The sequence below is a fragment of the Cyprinodon tularosa genome, unplaced genomic scaffold (assembly GCF_016077235.1).
Source record: "Cyprinodon tularosa strain WSP-4 unplaced genomic scaffold, ASM1607723v1 ctg239, whole genome shotgun sequence".
Classification (NCBI taxonomy): domain Eukaryota; kingdom Metazoa; phylum Chordata; class Actinopteri; order Cyprinodontiformes; family Cyprinodontidae; genus Cyprinodon; species Cyprinodon tularosa.
In genome coordinates, this window is record NW_024038892.1 from 562980 (window position 1) to 586240 (window position 23261).

The 23261-nt window shown below is 37.8% G+C and overlaps 1 protein-coding gene across 3 annotated transcripts in view; it reads right to left on the reverse strand.

Annotated features, from left to right (window-relative positions):
• The window catches only part of magi3a (membrane associated guanylate kinase, WW and PDZ domain containing 3a), a 203625-nt gene that overhangs the window by 47954 nt on the left and 132410 nt on the right, over window positions 1-23261 (reverse strand). For all 3 annotated transcript variants that reach the window (XM_038287328.1, XM_038287330.1, XM_038287329.1), the window contains exons 5-6: window positions 2274-2480; window positions 11-173 (exon numbers count right to left, since the gene is read on the reverse strand). In XM_038287328.1, the coding sequence (XP_038143256.1) occupies window positions 11-173; window positions 2274-2480 (370 nt within the window). The remainder of the gene's footprint in view (window positions 1-10; window positions 174-2273; window positions 2481-23261) is intronic.

Below are 23261 nucleotides of genomic sequence, written 5' to 3' on the forward strand. Positions count from 1 at the left end.
GGCTACTTACTCTATAAAATAGACCATGCCGGTCTCCGTGTAGGCCATTTCCCAGTTTTTAGGCAAAGGCTCCTGACTTTCATCCAGAGTGTTCCAGATACGCATGTCCATTGCTCCTGCTGACTGATTGTAGCTGGGCACAGTCTTCTTCCAGTCTGCCTTGTCCTTGTGCTCTGCATCCCGACAAGTAGACAGGGACATGGGCACAGAGATGGAGATAGGAATGGGATGGGAGTAGGGGTGTGGGAGGTGATAGAGAGAGAAAGAGATAGGAGGTGAGATTGTGGCGCCATTGGAGCTCGTCTGGGCTCCTTGCATGTCTCCCTGTTGCTGCTGCTGCTCGGACTGCTTTCCCCCTGAACGCTGTGTGGACGCTTACATCAACAGGAGTTATAGGGGTTGAGAGAGAGAGAGAAAGCGAGAGAGAGGGATACACAGAGAGTATACGGGAAGAGGAAGAAAGCGACGCAACTGCCACAGGATTTGCATGTCAGCAAGGATGTACTGCCTCGGAGGCAAGGGCAGAGAACGCTTCAGCTCAGCCAGGAGCGTCACATCACTGCTCTGTTAGTATCACAGTATCGCTTCTTGTGTGATTTTTGGGTGTGTGCATTTGCCTAGTCTGCATGCATGAGGGTCTTATCTCAGGTTTCCATCTGGCTCCATGTGACCTTGCTTTAACATGACATTGAAAGCTCATTCTGTTTGGCAGGACTGAGTGAATGGCATGAAGCAGAGAGTGACGTCTGTCCACTGGAGGAAATCAGGATCTTTTTTTTTTTCCCAAACGAGGGCCTTTTATTGTTAGGGAAACATGGAGATGTTTCTGAATTAATTGAGTTGTTTTTTTATATATAAACTCGACTTTGTGCAACCCGCACTGCAGGTTAGAGCTCATTCAGGCCCTTGTGGAGAAACGTAAAGCGAATCACTGACATTGTGAGCCTCATAAATCTGTCATGAATACTTAAGCACCACAAAAAGGAAAAAAAAATGGGCATCACAGTTATAAATGGGCATTGCAAAACTGCCTTCAAGGCATTGCTAGATTATTTGTGGGTTCCAAACCAGCTACATGACGACATGCGGATGGTTTTCAGAGTTATAAAAGTCCTTAATCTACCTCAGATAGCATGTTCTCAGCTGGCTGTCACAACGGCATCGAGCAATGCTGAGCCTGAACTTATTTTAACATTTATGCTAAGGGTGTAATGAGATCTTGCAATATTAAATTGCTGAGATCTTTTCCATTAAACCGAAGTCTGGCTGATAAAGCTTTATCCAGTTGCTGTGATGTGACTTTGTCTGAGGGAATAAAAGCAAGCCTTTATGAGCCACAGATTTGACAGTTGGTGCATGTTGAATTTCATATATATATATATATATATATATATATATATATATATATATATATATATATATATATATATATATATATATATATATTTTTAGTCTAGTTTATGGATGGACGGTTTGATTAGCATTTGATTAGTATAGAAAAACCTTTATGTTGTTCACCTGGCCACATTTGGGAACATGGTAAGAAAAAGAATCGGTGAAAAATGAGACATGACAGATCTGTAATCACTGTGGCTACACTGCACCTGTCCAACCATTAGTTGTTAATGACTCTACTTTGTTTTTCTGCTTCTTGATGACACTAAACTACATCACTTCTGTAAAGATCTTAATATTCTGGACTGCATTTCTATACTAACCCACATCAAAGCTGAACTGCTTCAATTTAAACTGGACAAAAATTCATAAAAATAAAGGTTTTACCTGTGAGAATTTTAAGACAACGTTGGAACTACATGTTGAAATAACACCACATCAATAAGCCCACTAAAGAAAAAAAACGCTGGACAAGATTTAATATTATCTATAGTGTTTTTTGCCTTTTAGATTTATTTCTGCAGAGGAAGCGCTTTGAGACTAACCCATTTTAAAGGAAGGACAGACTCTAATCAGTTTTTGTATCATGTAAGGACATCCTTCAAAAAAAAGGACAGTTGATCTCTACCTCTGAGAGGCTGCAATATTCGGCCTCAGAGATGTTTTGGCCACACATCTGCTTAATAATGATGCAGTTAACTGACCTTACACAATGACAGGAATTAAAACATCTTAAAATAATCCACTTGTAAAGAGAATGCATTAGAAAGGACTCTTAAAAGAGCTTGTCTTTCTACCAAAATAAGCACAGCAATAGTAAATAAGACTATATGAGCTACGGAAGCTGTGAAATAATTAAAGATAGATGAGTTTCTCACCTCCCACACCATTAACCATAGGAGGTCTCTCTTCTTCCTCCTCCTCCTCTGGAGCTGTGCTGTCCATTCTATCCATCTTACTGACTGATGTGGTGCGTTTCCGCTGGACTTCTGTGTCAAACTCCTCATCGAACAGAACCTGGTCCACCAGATCTGGCTGCACAGGGCTAGGTTCTGCTGGGGGTTTAGGTGTTCCATAATAGTTACCTGGATAGCAGGTAGAAAAGAATTTGGTTATTATTTAAAAGGTTTTGATTATTTAAAATGGGAACTACACAATCACTAAGTTACATAATAATCTACATAAAACGTAAGCTCTGAAATTGTATAAAACATGAACAAAATCAAATTCAGGTCCAGAAAATAATTAAGTATTTTATAAACATTACAGGCATATAAGAGAAATAACCACAGCAATAACACAAATGACAACTTTTGGTGATGGTGTAAGGCGGGTTGATAATTTGGGCTTTTTTTCTGTGCCTCATTTTACTGATTTAGTTAATAAATCAGTAAAAATGCTTATCTGCATCCAAGGTTTCATGTCTTGAATATTTGTTTCATTCAATAACTCCTTCATTTGCTGAAGAGAGCTCCTGCTTCAAGTGAAGGAGATTGCATGTCTTGGGGTCCTGTTTATGAGTGAGGGGAGAATGGAGAAGGAGACTGATGGATGGATCCATGTGGCTGCTGCTATAATAGGAATGCTGCACCGGTTTGTTGTGGTGAAGAGAGAGCTGAGGCGGAAGGTAAAAGTCTTTGACATTACCAGTCTGTCTGCGTTCTAACCTCACCTATGGCCATGAAATCTGGATCATGACCGAAAGAACAAGATCCTGGATACAAGGCGCATTTTCTATGCAAAGTGGCCAGGGATTCTTAGACTTAGCCTTAGACAAACTTTATTGTCCTTTTTTTATGCACAGTGTATACAAAACAATTTTTTTTGCACACAGCTTACAACTGTGAAATTATATTGCAGTTGGAGTAAGATAAACATTACCAATATAAAGTGCAGGAGTGATCAGAATGTAAACAATGTAGGAGAAAAAGAAACCAGTTTAAAATAATGGTGCAAAAGGGCATTAATATGAAAAAGTTCAGGGCAGTGCTAAATGAATATGGTGCAATTGCAATAGAAACCTTAAGTTATGTCCTATTTAAACATTGGTAGTGCAAAATAATCTGATGCAGAGTCCAGTTTAGAGTTCAACATTCAACAGTCTGATGTCAGCGGGGAAAAAGCTGTTTCAGAACCTGCTGGACCTGCATCGAATGCTGCAAAGCCTCTTTCCAGAGGACAGCAGAGAGAACAGTCCATGGTGGGGGTGTGACAGAGCAACGGCTTTTAAACACAACAAAACTACAGCTACACTTATCAAGCTTCAAGCCACATCATCATCATCTGAACCCTAACTGATGGACAACTGTAAACAACTAAAGTAAAAACTTACTTATTGAGTAGTGGCTTAAAACTCTTCTAAAATTAAATAAGGGACATAAATACTGGGATTGTTGTTATAAAAGTCAATATTTTGTTATTAGACTTTATTATAACTTTTCAATATAGAATAATAGGCTATGAGAATCAAAGATGTTGAGGTTTAATAGAAGTAAGTCCCAGTAACAAAATGAAAGACCCTTGCTCACTTTACAGTTTGCAACAGAACTGAAAAAAATAACTATAAATAGAGCCTTACTTGGTTGATTGCATATAAAGAACCAATTTTAGCTGAAGTGCAAGAGATGTGTACTCTGTTCTTAAAGCACAGTGGAGCCTGAAACTTAGCAGGGAGCCAAGTTCATAGCTACAAATCAAATCTGTCAGAGCTGCACTAGTTCAAAGCAAATGAGGCCAAGGTTTTGTTTTCTTTTGTTTTTCCCTCTTTTGCTGTCATGTAGATAGAAAATGCAATTCAGTTTTAGCTCCATTTGTTTAATCAGCCCCACATAAGATCAATCCGCCTGCTGGTTTTCTTATGTGTGAAAGAAACTGTAACGAGGAAACTTTCCCAGTTGTGATGCATTTCAATTTACTTATTGAATTTATTTCTTGCATTTTCCGGGGTACCCTTTATGGAAATGTTAGTTCATAAGGTTCTTGATTGCTCCCTAAAGTCCATCAGCTGGCTTTGCTGTCATGTTGGTGCCGCAGGCATCAAATGATGCTACGCTACAGAGTGAGACTTTTTCTTTTACCCAACTAATGGAGCTACTATGACCCACTTTGCCACTATACCCCTGCCCCATAACAGAAAAAACAGAAAACAAGAAATTAAAGGCACACAGGGCAAGAATAAAGCTGGGAAGGTATGGTAGAAAAATTAATGTAGATGATTATTATCTTGAAGTGAAGTATTGTGTTTGGGTTAAGAAAGAAGTTAAACCCAGTGATGTGACTCTCAGATAATAGATGATAATAGACGCTGGTCAGACTTTTCTTTGAAGAGAAGTGGTAAAAAAAAAATTGAAGCAAAATTGAGAAGGAATCATTTACTGTTAAACCTGTAATGTAAGAGGAACAGGGTGGATTTCATCCACATCCATCTGAGAAAGTGATTCTGAGGAGACCCTCCACCTCTGTCTCTACCATTACACCTCCAGATCCAGTTTTTGAATGCCACGCTCAACATCACTGAGGATGCACCCCTGACTTTAGTTCAACAACTACTAGGTAGTAGCCAAGATTGCAGACAGAGAATTTGCTTTGATTATACAGAGGACCATTCCCAGGACCCTGTAGGACGATCTAACCTCCTACAAAATGCATCTGGAGACATTGGCCCATGCGTTCTCTTGATCCACAAAACACACAAACGTAAAAGCTCCTCATTGTTTTAGCCAAATATGTCATTTTGTTGTCGTCTTTAAGTCTTGACTTTCAGCATGGACTGTTTGCAGGTGAAGGTTAAAAAAATAAAAAATAAAAACAAGAAAAGAGTCAGTCAATGAAGGTGGACTCCTCCATCAGTCCAGCAAATCTAATGGGAAAATTTCAAGCATTTGGTGTCTTTACACACGATGGGAGGATGGAAGAGAAGAGTCTGGCCAACACAGTTTCAATTTCTTCTAAAGAACAACGAAGATAAGTCAAAAATTACAGCTGTTAACTCAGTGAATTATCTAAATTCCAACCTCACCTGTGGACACATTGAAAAGGATTTGATAAGGGAAAACAATGCCCACTCAACACAAAACTAATTCACTAAACACAAAGTCAGCCTTTGATTGCAGCCATCTCAGCTCCTAGATGTAAATCCTGTGAAACACCTGTTGGGCAAGCTCTGTTTTTCCAAACATATTAAACATTATGGGAAAAGACTAGTAGTTCACACACTACAGCAGAGATACCTGAGATATCAGTATAATTTAAATGAAGAAATTTCTTTATAATTGAACTCAAAATCCATCAATTCAGATTCTGACCTAACGCACAAACAAGCAATCAGGAAATGCAATAGTTGTGAGAGCCTGGCTAAACAATACATCATCATTGACTCACATAATCACATTAATCCATGTTTTAATCCAAAAATAATTATGTAAGAAGCATCCAATCCTTTACCAGCTTGGTAATTAAAGGGAAACCTAAAGACGAAATGCAAAATGAGTGAGTTGAGTTTGAGCGCTAATCTTTAATGTTCACTCCCCTGCTCTCATTTAAAACATACACGTAGCCATTGTAAGAGCCCATTAGCAGAAGCTGAGAGATGGAGGCCACAATAAGGAAGGGCAGTGAGATGGATCGAGTTGTAATTACACTGAACTAATGAGCCGCAATATGAAAAGTAGCCATTGTTGAAGAGCTATAACATTGTCCAGCACAAATGCAAAATAGTACCATTAAAAAAATAAAAACGGGAAGAAAAAAAATGCCATAAGACACTGGCTTTTTAAGCTTTGCTTAAAGATCTGCTGATGATGTTTTTGTAAAGATGTGAACCCTCATTATCTCCAATTGGGCTCTAATGGGACATTTGAACGTGCTTTTGATCTGAACGCTAAGCATCATATCGCACATCAAAGATTTCAACCAGACCGCCTTTAATAAGGGTTTGATTATATTGTCAAAAACAACCAAAATATGATCAAATAAAAAGATCAAACCAGTGAAAAGAAGTGTTACTTTTTTGGATTAATATTAAAAGTAAAATTTTAGTTGTATTATAATAAACTTGTGATTAGACTGTATCCAACAGAATATCAAACTAAATAAATACCCTGTTAAGAGTTGTATGAGCTGAAAACTTCCAATCAATAGCTCTCTTTGGATCCATTTTGTCCTGGCACTTAATCATTAGCTATCTTTATACACTGTGATCAATAATTTAAAGAAAGGGAAAAATTACAAAAACTTTTAGGGTTAATTGTTTTAAAAGAGACACAGATGTAATGGAAATCATTGTTGCAATAATTACATTTCAAGGAAAGTTTCCAATCATTATCACTTTGCCTCAAAATGGCCTTTAAGAGCACTGCTGTAAATAACTCTGTATCAGAAATGCAGGCTAAGGCAGGGAAGCCTTAGAGTTATAGGGTTTCCGTATGTTAAAAAATATCAGGAGAGCAGCATATTTTCAAGACAAAGTAATAGACTTTTTTCCACCAGTGCAGAGCTTGTTCAGAACCAGTGGCAGACAGGTATGAGAGTATCTACATAAGGTGTCCAATGAAAAATACACTTGAAAGATTGCAATTGTGACGCAACATTTGGGCTGAGCAATTAATTGCATCTACAGTTTAATCTCAATTTAAAAAAACACCATTTTAAAATTGCAGATTTATTCGATTTTCACATTTTTACATTATATTTACCAATAGTAAGACAATGTCTTTCTCACTCCAGCCCCTTAAGTGGCAGAAATGCACTTAGAGTGGGTTTCCTGCAACACAGAAGGCAATAGAGAGGTGCAAATGTTGCAGAACTATGCTGGAAGAAGTAAGGTCTCAATCACAGAGTCTTTGGACAAGGTCCAACTTGAGAAACTTGGGGTAGAACACCTACATGCTTCTGATTGGTGTGAAGGAAAATCAAATTTCACCCCAATTGCAATTTTGGCAAAAAACAAATGCAAATTCTTTTGGGCAAAATCGCTTAGTCCTACAGAAAAAGACAGCAAAGAAACTCATCTAATGTATTGAACCTAAGTCTTGACAAAGATGGACAGCAGGAGAATGGTGCAAAGCCTTTCTTATTGTTAAGGAATGTAGGAACAGTATGCCTCTTATACAACAAATTTGGCTCCCTCCTTTTTCTAACAATTAACAAAGCCATGAATAAATATACGTTTCCACATTTTGGGCTGCTTCAGCGTTATGGAGCCTGAAAACAAAGTTGCACATAGATCATAACATTTAAGTTATAGACATCTAGAGAGACCATTCTAGAAAACAATCATAGACTCTAGAATCTTAAGAATCACAAGAAAGTCTTCATTACTAAAATTCTTTCCATAACATTGCTTTCTTTGGGCATTCCAGATTGGGTTAAAGATGTCATTAAAATGTAGTGTCAGAAGTAAATATACTGACTAGCATAGTAACATGAACTATAGACATTTAAGACCAACATCTGTCCATGGCTGTATTTTCATTACAAACGTGCGCAAAACTGTCTATATTCAGCTTAATTTAAAATTTAAAAAAATCGCAATTGTAGTATTTCCATTAAATAAACAAATTTTAAATTGCACATGAAAACATTTGTTCACATGATAACTCTGTAATCAACAAGGCAGTGGCAGATGTAAACCCATAAGATGGATCCATATTTCAGCCAGGCCTCTAATGGGCGCCATCGTCCTCCAACTACCTCTGGTCTTATCTTATCTTATCTTTTCAAAAGGCAGTAAGGTCCAGCTGCAGAACGCAGGATGTTTAGAAAAAACATTTTCCATCGCACTTTTACGAAATATAACAAATTCAATATGACCAAAGACCCCCCTCATCAAAATGTCAAAACATTAGCAAAAAAAAAACCATGATATTGAAGCTAGTGAAAAAAAAATAAAGTGATTACTAAACACATAAAAGTATAGCAGGAACAATGTTGCCAAATGTGTTATGAACAAGATAAAAATATGTTTTCTTCATAGGTTATATTTCTGAACAAACGGGCAGATAAAACTTAATGGAACACAATGACTAAATTAGCTGATAAAAAAAAAAGTTTGTACATGAGCAAGCTGTCATCTGTTAGCAAAGAACATTTAGATGTAAAAACATAAATGAATAAACATTAAGTTACAAAAATAAGGGCCAAAAAAGTGTCTAACCTGACTCAAAACTATTGGACACGGTGGAACAAGTTCCTCTGACAGCTTACAAAGGTAGTAAACAGAAATGTACAGAGCTGTGTGAGCCAATTACCAACTGGTGACAGTACAGTGATCTATAGGGTTGTGTTCTCCAAAATCCCTGAAGCACTAGGGAGGTCTTCTATCAACATCCTAGCATCCATCCTGTGAGATCAACAGGAGTTCAGAGATTGATCCGATTAAAAAAATAAATGTCAAAAAGGTAAGGAATTAAATTGCATGAAGTGAGATTGTTTTTTTTTTATTATTATGGTGTACTTTTCCACTTCCTCACATCTGCTCTTGTATAAGACAAAAAAAAAATCTTGTGAAGCATAAGTATGCAGATTTTCCCCAATTTCGTATAATACCATAATGCTTGCATTAAAACATCATGTGTCTGGAAAGATCAAACTAAAAAGAAAGGCATCATATGTGTGGCCTTTTCAGTTTTATAGTGCTGTAAAAGAGTAGAGGAAAGAATAAAAACAAATTAAATCTGCTCCTTATTTTCTTCTTCCTCATTAATAAATACAAGTGCAATTATAAAAAATTATAATATTCATAATACCCTGCTGGAAACTTTGACTCTGTCGCAGTAAATACTTATTCAAAAACTCTTTGGGATAAAAAGTAATTAGAAATAAGTCATGGATCTGCAGCTACAAACAGGTTTTTTGGCAAAAATAGAAACCTGTGGGGGGATGGGGGGCGGGTTAATGGTATAGAGGAGGATCTTTTATTTTTCAGGTGGATTATCTAAATAAGTGGTTCGCCTTATTGTCAATCATTCTGGTAATATGTTTACGTAAGGCTGTCCTATGTGCTCGTCCCGATATACGCATTTTCAGGCGTTTCAGGGTTCATCTGTGGTTTTGCGAGGAGAGCTCTCCTCACAAAGCTTTAGAGCAGAGTTCTTCAACATTTTCCAGGCCAAGGACCCCCAAACTGATGGTGAGATGGAGCCGGGACCCCCTAATTATATATATATTATATGAAATTGTGTTATATCAAACTGGTCCTATAGTCACTCTATTACAGATGAAGTAATGTAACGAAAGTAATTTAGCCCTGGGATTACCGTAAATTCTCTAATATTGGCCTGTATTCCATTAGCGGCCGGGACTCTAACATTGGCCGGTCTCGCTGTCAGAGGAGGTAAATAATGGCCGGTCTCTAATACAGGCCGGGGCTATAAACGTTTTTTCTGGGCATACCTCAACATTATGCTTGTGGTAGTAACATACAAGTACCACAGCCCTGCGCTGCTGGACGACAGGCCCTGACTGCTGCCCGTCTGCGCGAGGAAGAGAACAGACGCAGCAGAACATGAGGAGCGCGAGTGATGAGGAGCAGTGATGGCTGGTGAAAAATATTTTTGGTGGGGCTGATATAGCCTAGTGTATGTCTGCAACGAATCCAGAATAAGAATTAAAATAAACAATTGGACAATAAATACAATTTAACAGTAATGATTTCATTTACTATATAATAACAGTAACAGGGATGATTTTGGTCACTGTGACGGGGTTCTTTGGCCTCTAAGAATCCAGGCTCAGTCGGGTTACCGGTGTTGGTGATTTATTGTGCTCAAAAACTCAAAACAGGGTTCAAAAGAAACTAAACATATACAAGATACTCTGGGCTTCACTCTCCCTCCAGTTACCTGCAATGTAACAAAGAAACAGAAAACAAAAATGGCCGCATTTCTTCCCACAGCCCTCATTAAATAGTTTAAGCCCCTCCCCTCAGGCTCTCTTATTTCTGATTTCTTCTCATAAATCTGTTTTGTCCATATATTTACCTCCATAAGCACTTAATATACAAAAACAAATAATTTTTACAACTTAATTCCTTTACACAGATTCATTGACTTATTCAATTACACCAAACTTTTAAACATAGAATAAAAAAAAAATAAGAATCTGACAAACATTTAGCCAGTTACTCTGGCGTTTTAACCGCTTACTGAGCGTTGCCTCGGTTTTGAACCCAGCAAATACGCTGCCAGACTGAAGATGTCAACTCCCGTAGCACACTCCCCCCCCCACCCACCCCCCCACACACACACGGTTAACCCCACTGAAATATTAAGTGTGCACCCTCAATACGCCAGCAGGTAACCAGGAGCAGCTTGTGTGTTTTAAGTTAATGGAGTGCTACTGTAGGGCTAAGCGCGAGTGTATTGGTCCTCACAAGCACAGTATAACAGGAATGTGTATGTGGCACGCAAAGTTAGAGAGGTTGTTTTAAGTGACGAGGTGGATTCGTCACAGTCACAATAACCATGACATGAAATTTTCATATCCTACAACAGGGATGTTCTTCTGGCAAACGGGTAGATAAATAAGGATCTCACCGAATTTGGTGGAAGCTGGACCTCGCTCCTTACGTTCGCCATCGTCCCTCTAATTGACTGCACCTGCGCATTGGGTGCAGAAGCCAGTTAAAGGGCAGTATTTTCAGTGCCCCAAGACCATAAAATTCTGAGACGCTGATTGGCCATTAAATTATTAAATTGACCTAGCAATAGTACATGATTGGCAGATTCTCTGCACATGTGGGGCAGTCTGATCAGCGCCCCAAGACAGAGACGGTAGGAGTCTGTCTGTGGAAATCCACAAATGAATGACAGTAGGTAGGGAAATGTAGTTTATATAATTTGTTTTGCTTATAGGTACACACTCTAGAGAGTAAAACTGACATTTATGAGTTAATTTGTAAAAATATATTTTACGTTTCTCTCTTCTAGGGAGGGCAGTGCCCCAGCGCCCCCTATGGGCCGGCCGCCACTGCATACAAGGACTCGAGAGGACGTTTCTCATTCACCAACAGTGAAACTGATAAAGTGAACAGGCACGACAGATAAGATCAGTTACAGAACCCAGATGTTGAGTATGTGCATATTAAAACAGCAGCCCAACCTAATAAACTCTCTATATCAAATGGTTTATAACCTTTTGGCCTCAAGGACATCATTGGTAGCTCTAGACTAAATTAAAATGATAACCAAAGCGACGCTGTATTGGGCGTGCTCAATTCCCTTCTTGTTCCATGATTGCATCAAATTGGTTGCATCCACTCCGAGGCACAAATTTACCTACATTGAAAAGTCTGTCAATAGTCCTCCACATCAATTTCATCCCTAGAATATGCAGTTTTAAAACTCAGCTCAGTCAACACCATCTACAGCACAGCCTGCGACCCTTAATGGGTCTACAGGAGTCGCTAAAGTTTTGGTTGATTAGACTTTTTATATTCCAACCTGCAATTTTTTCCACTAATTGAAATGTCTTTCAATACACATGAACATGAATTCAACACACTGTAATGAACAGATAAAGTGAGACAGAAGATGTCTTTCAATCATCAATGCACACATTCAGTGACACACAGGAGCTCTTTCAAGCTGGGCGCCGTTTCATTCACAACACCTGTCCCATCAAAAAGGAACCAGAATCAGAAATACTTCAATAATCCCAGGGCAAAATTCCTTTTGTTACATAACTCCATCTGTAATAGAGTGACTATAGGACCTGTTTGATATAGCACAATTTCCTACAGCATATATAATTAGGGGGTCCCCGCTCCATCTCGCCATCAGTTTAGGGGTCCTTGGCCTGGAAAACTTTGAAGACCTCTGATCTACAGTATCCCTTAAAGCCCTAAACACACCAAATCTGATTTTGCACCTGATAGAAAATCCTGCCATAACAGGTCGGACAATTAGTGCTTATTGAAAATAAACAGGGATAATCACACCCAACACGATTTTCTTTAAGGGTGCTTGCATAGCGAAATATTCACTGATTTACCCATCCAGAAGCTCTGAATTTTGCAAGTCAATGACATATATATGTGATCTGCTGGTTTTCATTTGAATATGAAATAATTAATCTGTATGTATGCTCTGATTAAACTGCCTCTGTAAATAGCAATATCTCTGTAAATGACTTGGCTAATGCACTCTAAATTGCTACTATATAACTAAACTAAATTCAGAATCAGTTTAAAGCTGTAACAGAAAATTGTTCAGAGACAGGAAATCAAGCATAATTCACATATTTCTCCTGAAAAAATACTTAATGAAGATTTTTATCTCAAACCAAGTCTTTCCTGGAAGAAATTAACATGAAGCCCTATGTTGAGTTATTGATTTGATTTCTGGGACCTTTTTTTTGTTCGTTAGGTCAAGAGAAATTCTTACCATTGGGTGGTTGCTAGGCAACCCTGCCTTTTGGAATGTTCTAGATAATTTCACCCTGTTTTGATTTTCCTTTCTTTTTTTAAGACCACGCCCACTGTGATGTCACAGTGATGTCAGCAGAATATTTAGAAGGCTCTTACATCACTGCTCTGAGCTCAGAATTCCTTCAGACTGCCTGAGTAACACAAGGTTAACACGTTAAAAGCGTTTTGGCTTGAAGGTAAACTGATAATTGCTAAAATACACAGAAGACAAAGATTCTGCAGATATTTTTACAGAATGGCACTAGAAAATCCAAGGAAGAGAAAAAACAGCACCATAGATGAGACCCCCAGAAAAAAGTTTAATTTCTCTACAGGGGATGTATACTACACATGCTGCCAGGACCAGATCAGTACAGTGAGAAGCAACAAGAGGAAAATGTTTGATCAGGGAGACTCCACCGCCAGAAAAAAGTTTAAGGTCTCTACGGGGGAACAAGTCTACAAAAGCTGCCTGTACCCCATCAGTACGGTGAGAAGTAAAAAGACTAACATCTTTGAGCAGGGAGGAACACTGCTAGCCAAAAATGAAAAGGTATTCATAGAACTGACTAATGTCTTGACTTATGAGTACTTAACAGAAAAAGAAAACTTAAAGAAAAGAGGTCTAAAGAGAAAGGCAGAGGACTTTCTAGAGTCACCGAATGTGAAAAGACTAAAGACAGACAACACCAATGATGAAACAGAGGATTCCCTTAGAGCCAAATTTAGGAAGACCTATGTTGAGCAAACACAGATTGGAGAAGGAGGCTGTGGATCTGTTTTTGCTGGTTATCGTGTGCATGATAAATTACCTGTAGCCATCAAACACATCCCAAAAACCAATGGGATTCTAGTATATGATTATGAGAATGGAAAGCAGATGCCCTGTGAGGTGGCTATCATGTTAGAATTGAGGGATAAAACAACCAGTTCAGAGGGGAAGTCAGCTATCGTGTCCATGCTAGACTGGTATGATCTGGATAAGGAACTGATTTTAGTTATGGAGAGACCCATGCCTGCTGAGAACCTCTTTTACTACATTCAAAAACACAAGGGTCGCATAACGATGAAGGATGCCAAGATCATGATAAAACAGCTGCTAAAAGCATTAGTTCACCTTCAGGAGGCAAACATCTTCCACAGAGACATTAAACCTGAGAACATCCTGATAGAGACCAAGTCAGAAGTCCCAAAACTTTATCTTATAGACTTTGGTCTAAGTTGCTTTGATGACCAAAACCACTATGATTATTTCTTTGGTACTTCGATCCATATCCCACCAGAATTCAACAAATATGGGTTCCTCACGTCTGGACCAACAAATGTGTGGCAGGTGGGCTTAGTCCTGTATTGCATTCTACACAAAACACAGTTCTTTACTTATAGATTCCTGTCAAATAAACTAAAGATCAACACAAGGCTCTCCCAGACATGCAAAGATTTTCTAACAAAGTGCCTGACAGTAGACCCAAATAAACGTCCCACCCTAGAAGAGCTGTTACACCACCGGTGGTTGTTGAGAAATGATGCTTAAATATAACCAGAAAACAGCGGCATACTTCATAAGAAAAGTTTGACAATGCAGGAATTTCACAATATTTAGAGGTTGATTTGTCCAGCTGTTCTGATTTCCCTCTAAGTCCAGGAACTTAATTCAGTTCGATATTCCTGCCTTTTATCCAGTTGCACTGGTTCCCCCTTATTGCAGAAACATCCTTTAGTGTAATTGCAGTTTTTTGGGTTTTCTCTGGGTACTCCAGTTTCCCCGTATAAAAAAAAAACAAAACAAAAAATCTTCCCTTTTAATACTTCAGTTCGATATTCCTGCCTTTTATCCAGTTGCACTGGTTCCCCCTTTTTGCAGAAACATCCTTTAGTGTAATTGCAGTTTTTTGGGTTTTCTCTGGGTACTCCAGTTTCCCCGTATAAAAAAAACAAAACAAAAAATCTTCCCTTTTAATTTAAGTTAAATCTAGTTTAGGGCTGCAACTAACGATTATTTTAAAAATCGATGAATCGGCTGATTATTTTTTCGATTAATCGATGAATCGGACAAAAAATATTTTTATATTAACCTCTTTATTCCAAAATAAACATTTTAGACAGAACAAACAAGCACACAAGTACAGGTTGCTCATTAACTGTACTGGTGCAATATGAAAAATAAACCCCCTAGGAGATTAAAGGGAGAGATGAAGAGGAGGAGGAAACTGAGGAGGAGGATTAAACAGAATTGGAGGATTTTTTTTTTCTTTTTTACTTCAAACCAAGCGAGACATGGTAACTGTACTTTTTCAATAAATGAACCTAGTGTTTTATAGGTTCAAATAGACACAAAATCTCATTTTATTCATTCCACTGGTAGTCTGTTTTGCTCAAATAGCAATAGAGGCCTGTCTCTAATTCTGGCCTCTTTCCAATAAAGGCCTGGACCGCGATAACCTGACAACAGCCAGATGCATGTCTCGCTCCGCCCAGCTCCACTCACATACATCTGGGAACCCGCTCATTGAAAGTGATTTCCCCAACCGAATTTATGGTCTGTCCAATCAGGCCGCAGGGCGGGTGTGTCCTTGAGTGGAGAAGCGACCGTGAGATTCCAACAACAATGGCGGCTCGCATTGAGGAAGCAAGCGTTAGCATTGATGCTGCTATTTCTTCTGTGTTGTCCAATCTATCTGATATTGTTTCATTAAAAGAACATCAGAGAACGGCTTTGAAGGCTTTTGTTGGTGGAAACGATGTTTTCGCCCTTCTCCCGACCGGATTTGGCAAGAGCTTGATCTACCAAATGGCTCCTCCTCTCACAGCGTCACGGGTTAGCTTCGATGTGAGTGGTTGAAATAGCACGTCAATAAAGATGACGGACAAGTGGCTTATCCAATCATATGCAAGGAGTTTTGATAAGGCCCAGCCTTCAGTAAAGGCAATTCCTATGGCGGGTTCCCAGATGTATGTGAGTGGAGCTAGGCGGAGCGAGACATGCATCTGGCTGTTGTCAGGTTAGGACCGCGATGCACTTGAGTGAAATAAAGGCCCGGGCCTATATTAGAGGATTTACGGTATTAAAGTATTTCTGATTCCTGGTTGATGGAACAGGTGTTGTGAATGAAACGGTGCCCAGTTTGAAAGAGTTCCTGTGTGTGACTGAAAGACATCTTCTGCCTCCATTTATTTGTTAACTACAGTGTGTAATCTAAATAAAAAAAGTCTAGCAGTACCTCCGTGGACCCCCTAAGGGTCACGGACCCCCTGTTGAAGACCTCCTTCTTAGAGGATTTGCTGTCACAGCGGCCCGTTGTCATAAGTTGCTACCCAACAGCTGCGACTAATAAAGATGACGCAGGCACAGTACAGTGGGGGAGTAGTTACGTGACCAATGGGGAGTAAAAAGTAGTAATGATCTGTCTGAACGGTAAGTTAACTAAATTCATTATAAAGCCCACTATATAGTCCCCGCTCTATATATTGATCGAGGGATTTAGGGGTTATGGTGGAGATTCAGACACAGTAAGCTTGTATGAGCTAGGAGAACAGCAACTTTTAAAAAGAGCGAGCACACGTTTAATAGGCGTTCCCTTTTGGTAGTTGGTACAGGGTTGTGCATGTGCATATTTTTAACAGTGGAGAGGGCAAGTCTTTTCAAAAATTTGCAAAAATCATCCACTATACCTTAAAATACAACAGAAAACAGCTGATGGAAGTGCTCGACATCTAATGTCGTTCCAGCATTGTTTTCTTGGGTGCAAATGGACAAGTGATCTTTTATTCGAGGTAAAGGCAGCAGAGACAGTAGGGCTCAGAGTGCTGATCATGTCAGCAGGATACTATTTTATTAAACATTATAGCTTTTAGTGGATAGGTGGTGAAAGGGTGGATGGATAGTGTAAAACAAATGTGTTTTTCATTTGATCAGTTTGAGCTACCACTGGCACATCCATTCACAGCTGCTGCATGGGTGTGATCCTGCAAAAAAACGAAGTGTTTTCATGTCAATGAGAGCTCTCCTTTCTTAAAGCTCATCTCCCATTGGAAGACTAATGAGTCCAGAGAGACAAGAAGCTGTAACATGCACCACCGGGGCTTGTCGTTCATTGGTGGGAAAGAAGGACTATTCCGTAAATGCTCATGACCGAGTGTTGATGTCATGCCATCTGTTTTACCAGACAGCTGCAGCTTTCTCTCATGCTCAACTTCTGAGACTCAATCAAAAATGAGCAGAACTGAGACCCTTTTATAATTAAAAAGAGGGAAATTATTGTAACCCAAATGTTTTTTTTTATATGATATTTTATAACTCTTTCACAGAAAGTGTGCATCATGATACAGGGCATAGAATCAGACATAAGATTCCCAGAATCAGGCATGAAGTGTATAGCACACCTTCCATAACACAAGATAATTCATCATGAGAGTTACTTGCAATACCTGAGACCCCGGGTGAATCTTGGGTAGAATCAGAGGAAAAAGTTAAAGAAATTCTAAAGCAGAAGTTGCAACTACAAAGGGAGATTGATATTGAACGAGCATACCGTATAGGAAAACCTGAACCAGATAGGGAAAGACCTAGATCCATTGTGGTAAAGTTTTTGCACTTCAAAGACAAAACTGCAGTAATGCAGAGAGCAAAAAATCTGAAAGGTACTAGAATATTCATCAATGAGGACTACACAGATGCTGTAAGGTTAAAAAGAAAGGAACTCATGCCAAAACTGAAAGCTGCACGTGAGAAGGGTGAAATAGCTTACCTCAGACACGACAAACTGATAATCCGACCTCGTACCGGCACCCCAAGATAGGATAAACAAACGGAAATATGCTTACAGGACTGCTTCTTAAAATATATGGCAATGACATCCCAACACAAGCGACTAAAAAGTGGACTAACTATTGCACATATAAATATAAACAGTCTAAGAAACAAAACAAATGATATAGCTGAATTGTTAGAAGAACATAAGCTGAAGATACTTGCTATTTCTGAGACTCATTTAGACTCCTCCTTTGAAGATAGTGAATTACATATAAAGGGTTACAACATTTATAGAAACGATAGAAATAAATATGGTGGTGGAGTAGCTTTTTACATTCAAGATCATTTACCTGTGAAAATGTGTACTGACATGATGAAATATAATATTGAAATATTATGGTTACAAGTTTATTTTCCTCACAGAAAGCCTATACTAGTAGGCTGCTGTTACAGACCTCCAAGTTCTAACAATGAATATCTTGACACAATCTGTGAAATGTTAGCTAATATGAATGTGGGTCTGGATGTCTATTTACTTGGAGATTTTAACATTGACTGGTTTGCTCATAACTGTCCACTGAAGAATAAGATACAAATTGGAGCTAATGCAGGTGGATTTGATCAAATTATGAATAAGCCAACAAGAATATGTGTAAAAAAAGATGGTACTAAAACAGCTACATGTATTGATCACATTTTTACAAACTCTCCAGAAACAGTTAACAAGATATCATCGGTCCCTATTGGAAGCAGTGACCATAATCTGATTATAGTAGAAAAAAACAACAAGGTAGATAGGCAAGGACCTACAATAATTTTTAAGAGATCATATGCATCTTTCAATCCTTATTCTTTTGTTGACAATGTGAGAGAAATATGTTGGTCTAAAATGTTGACTGAAAGAAATCCTGAGCTTGCACTGTCAAAGTTTGATGATTTATTTCTACCTGTGATTGAGAAACATGCACCTTTGAGAAGGTTTACCGTCAGAACATTGAAAACACCATGGCTGGACAAAGAAATGAAAGAAGCTATGAAAATGAGAGACCAAATGAAAAAAACTGCAATTATAACTGGTAATAAGGAAGACTGGTGCCTCTATAGGAAAACAAGAAACGCTGTGACCAAGCTAAATAAAAAGAAAAAAAAGAATTATTATGAAGATAGAGTAAAGAAGGCGGGGAATGATTGCAAAAAAATGTGGAAGATAGTTAATGATTTGACAGGTAGGAAAAATAGAACGCATCCATTATTTCTTGAGACAAACGATGGCTTCATAACTAGACCTAGAGAAATTGCTAATTATTTAAATAATTATTTCATTAGTAAAATAGCAAAACTAAGAGAAAATATGCCTAACCTAAGTAATGAAATATCTCACTTATTAATAAGAAACGAAATAATGAAAGGGAAAAGGTCCAAGTTTAAATTAGAAATGGTTAACTTGCAGAGGGTAAAGGATTGCCTGAAAGAGTGCAAAGATAAACCACCGGGTGTTGATGAACTGGATGTCAGACTTCTCAAATTGGTTGCTGATGAAATCGCTCCTGTAATTACTCACATTATTAACTTAAGTTTTATGTCTTCAGTGTGTCCACAAGCCTGGAAAACAGCCAAAATAATCCCATTACAGAAAAATAAGAAACTGCCCTTTTCCAGCTCAAATAGTCGTCCGATAAGTCTACTACCTGTGTTAGAAAAAATAACAGAGACCATAGTATATGAACAAATTAATAATTATCTGTCGATTAATAACATCATTTGTCACTCTCAACATGCTTATAGAAAGGCTCATTCTACAGCAACAGCACTAATTAGTATGTCTGATGACTGGCTTAGGAGTTTTGAAATAAAAGATATGGTGGGAGTTGTGTTTCTAGATTTTTCAGCTGCTTTTGATTTAATTGACCACCATCTACTATTAGAAAAACTTTCCTGCTATGGTTTTGAACAATCTGCACTTACTTGGTTTTACAGTTATTTAACTAACCGGTCGCAAACGGTATATTTTAATGGTGCATTTTCTGAAAAACAAACTGTAACATGTGGTGTGCCTCAAGGGAGCTGCCTGGGTCCTTTATTATTTTCAATATTTACTAATGACTTACCATACATACTCAAAAAAACTAAAATAATTATGTATGCAGATGATTCCACTATATATACATCAGCAAGAACAAATAATGAATTAGAAATTATTATGAATAACGAACTAGTGGGAGTGGATAAATGGGTGAAAGCAAATAAGCTGGTATTGAATACAGCAAAAACTAACAGCATGATTGTGAGGTCAAATTACAACGTAAACAGTAATCATATATTGAATATTAATATCAATAACGTCTCGATAAGGAATGTGCATGAGTCCAAGCTTCTGGGAGTGACGGTGGATAACACGTTATTATGGAGAAAACATATTAATAACATGATTGCAAAGATGGGTAGAGGAATCACAGTCATAAGAAGACATGCAACCTTTATGTCCCCACATATTCTTAAAATGATAATCCAATCATTGATTTTTTCTCAAATGGATTACTGCCCAGTCGTCTGGTCAAATGCCCCTGGAGAGATGCTAAATAAACTACAACGTGTACAAAATAGAGCTGCCCGAATAATATTGAAGTGTGATTTAAGGACAAATATCATAACAATGCATAAAAAGTTAAACTGGTTGTTGGTTAAAGACAGACTTTCATACTCATTGACTGTTATGATTAGAAACATATCTGTATTAAAAACACCTTATATGTTATTTACAAACCTTACTTTTAGTTCAGAGAATCACGAATACAGGACTAGGCATGCGACTGAAGGAAACTTTAGTTTGCCTAAAGTAAAGTCAAATGCCTTAAAAAGAACTGTTATGTATAGAGGTATGAAAGCATGGAATTTACTGCCGAATTACATTAAACTGATAACTGATTTAAGGAAATTTAAAAAATCATTGAAAGAACATTTATTAAATATAGAGGTAAAACACGATTAGGACTGTCTTCTTCACTTGCTGTGCTTTGTAGTTTGTTTTGATTAGTTTGGATTGTTTCTGTTTATGTATATGGGTATGTATATGTATGTGTATATGTGTGTATGTATATATGTATATGTATAGATTATGGGAGATGTTGTTTTAATGTCCACATAATTTTATTTAATTTGTAATTTTTTTTATTTCATGTTTTGTTGTTGGACCCCAGGAAGAATAGCTGTAGCTTGCTACAGCTAATGGGGATCCTAAATAAACTAAACTAAACTAAACTTGCATATTTTTCATTGGATTTAATTTGTTATTGTTTTGACGCGTTAATCAGTTTCACACGCAATGTTTACAGAGGGTGTTTGAGTTACTTTAAAAGAATGCCACATTTTGTAAATGAGACTTTAAACCAGTACCTCTCATAACTTCAAATAAAGGTCCTAGAGGTAGGACTCGGGCATAGGAATAGCAGAAAATTCCCAAATTTGATCTCCAAGCTCTTACTGTAAGATGGTTCCTTTATGAAACTTACTCAAGAAGTCAAGAGATGTAATGTGTAAAGGTTGCATGAGGATTGTTAGGTCATGTACATCATTATAAATTAGTTTTTAGCGAAATTGTTTTGCTTTTCTTGTGGGAAGCCAGAAAACCTTTTTAAAATGTTTGCACTGATGTTTGCTCTTGGCTGTTTTTGTGTTGGTTTATATTGGTCGCTTGTGGTCTCCCATACAGTTCGTCTTATCTTACTTAGTTTCCCTTTTGACTTTGAATCATTTTCTGTTTACTCTTTAGCGATTACCTTATTTACATTCAATTCCCAGTTCTTAGATTCCTACTTTAGTTCCTATTTGGTTTTGAATCATTTCTATGTTCATTATGTTCCCATTAAGTTATTTCTTAGCCGATTATATCCTCTGTGTCTCTAAATTATTATTTCTTCCTTAGTCAGAGCCTTCAGGCAATTAGTGGATTATTTTCACCTGTGCTTCCCTCATTACTTCCACCCATGTTATGCTCTGATTTTATGCCTTTTGCTCCAGAAATCCCCAATACAACCCCTTATATATTCATTTTATAGGGCCAAATAACCTCATTGCTACCACTTCCTTACAGCTCTTGCTGTCAACATGTAAAGTAGGGAATAATTATGTGAATAAGGTAGTGGATGAACTGGGATTCCCTCTCCTTTCCTCAATCAGTGCTGGTACAGCTCAGTCTTTGTACAACATTCAAAACTGGGGTTGCTTGATATCAATAATTCATGGGACATGCAATAAATTACCAGTGTGCTTTCAAAACCATGCAACCTGCAATGAATAAAGATATTACAAAGTGTTCAGGTCTTTATGACTCCAGTTTATAACAAAAGTATACCCAGCAAGTTGGGAAAAATAAAATAAAACATATATATTCATTTAAAAAAAAAAAAAAAAAAAAAAGGTTTTACTGACATTTGTCTCAGATTAACATCTGTTTTAAACTGCTTTAAACAAAAACTGTGCTGTGGTTTGGTAATGACTTAATCATCTTACCACATATTTACACTCTTTATGTTGGTTTAAACACGTTACAAGATAGTAAAGAGATAGGCAGCTTGAATGTATGGTACCTGAATTATTAGCCATTTTTTTTATTGTAGTTCAATTAGTCCTTCACGATGTATGTAATTCATGCCCTGTGGATGCAACAATGGTAAGTCTGTGATGTTCTGTTCATTCCTACTTTTGCCAAACCCTCATCAACCAGTAAAGGAAGCCCTCTGCTGTCTTGGGTGAGAGCAGACTTTCTGGGCCTCAACATCGACTGCCAATGACCTGAGTGGCTAAAGCCCGTCTTGTTTTCTGGCCTTGGCACAGGGCCCCAACCCTGCTTGGCATGAATGCCAACACTTAAGCCAACCTTGTAAACACAGCGTTCCTGGGATATCCGTCCTTGTGCACAATTTAATTTCAAACCCCTCTTAATTAACTTTCCTTTCAGTTTATATCCATTCTGTCTTTTACAAGTCATACAAAATCGATATCAAACCTGTATTTGCTTTTTATTCCTTTTTCATGCACACTTTCTTATTCTCCTTTTATGGGTCCTTAAACTCAGCCTTTTTTTGCTTGTTTGGACAGTTATCCAATCATTATGTTCTGTGCTGCAAGATCCTGAACAATTATTCAATTATCTACTTTGTTATCTTTAAAGCCACTTTGGCAATACACAGGGTGAATTTTGGACCATTGCCCTTATTCTGTAGGCCAAGGATAAATGACCCTGTCAAAGAACTTAGAAACACCAACATTTCCAGAAATGACATGAATATTCATATGTAAAAGAGAGCAAACACAATCTTTACTTAAACTGGTCAAAGTTTGTAATTTCTCAAAGGAATAATTTTTCTACGAGTCAAAAACCAATTCTTCATTTTTTAGCTTCTCTTAAATCCCAGGAAGGCCTGGAGCGACAGATCATCGCTGTCAGGACAAAAGAGGTAGCAGTGATTTTAATATTCAACCTAAAAAATTTTACTAAGGCCGTCTTTTTCCTGTTTCCTTCATGGAGATTTCATCTTCACAGAGACGATTTTCACTTAAACTGGAACAATGGATTCAATGATGTCTGCAACATTATTATGGAAATTATCAACCAGCTCATCTACTGAGTTACAGGGTAAAGTGAAAACTGAAGAATAAACCTGGGTAAAGTTTTCAATTTTACTGTCCATGATAACAGACTTTCTTAGA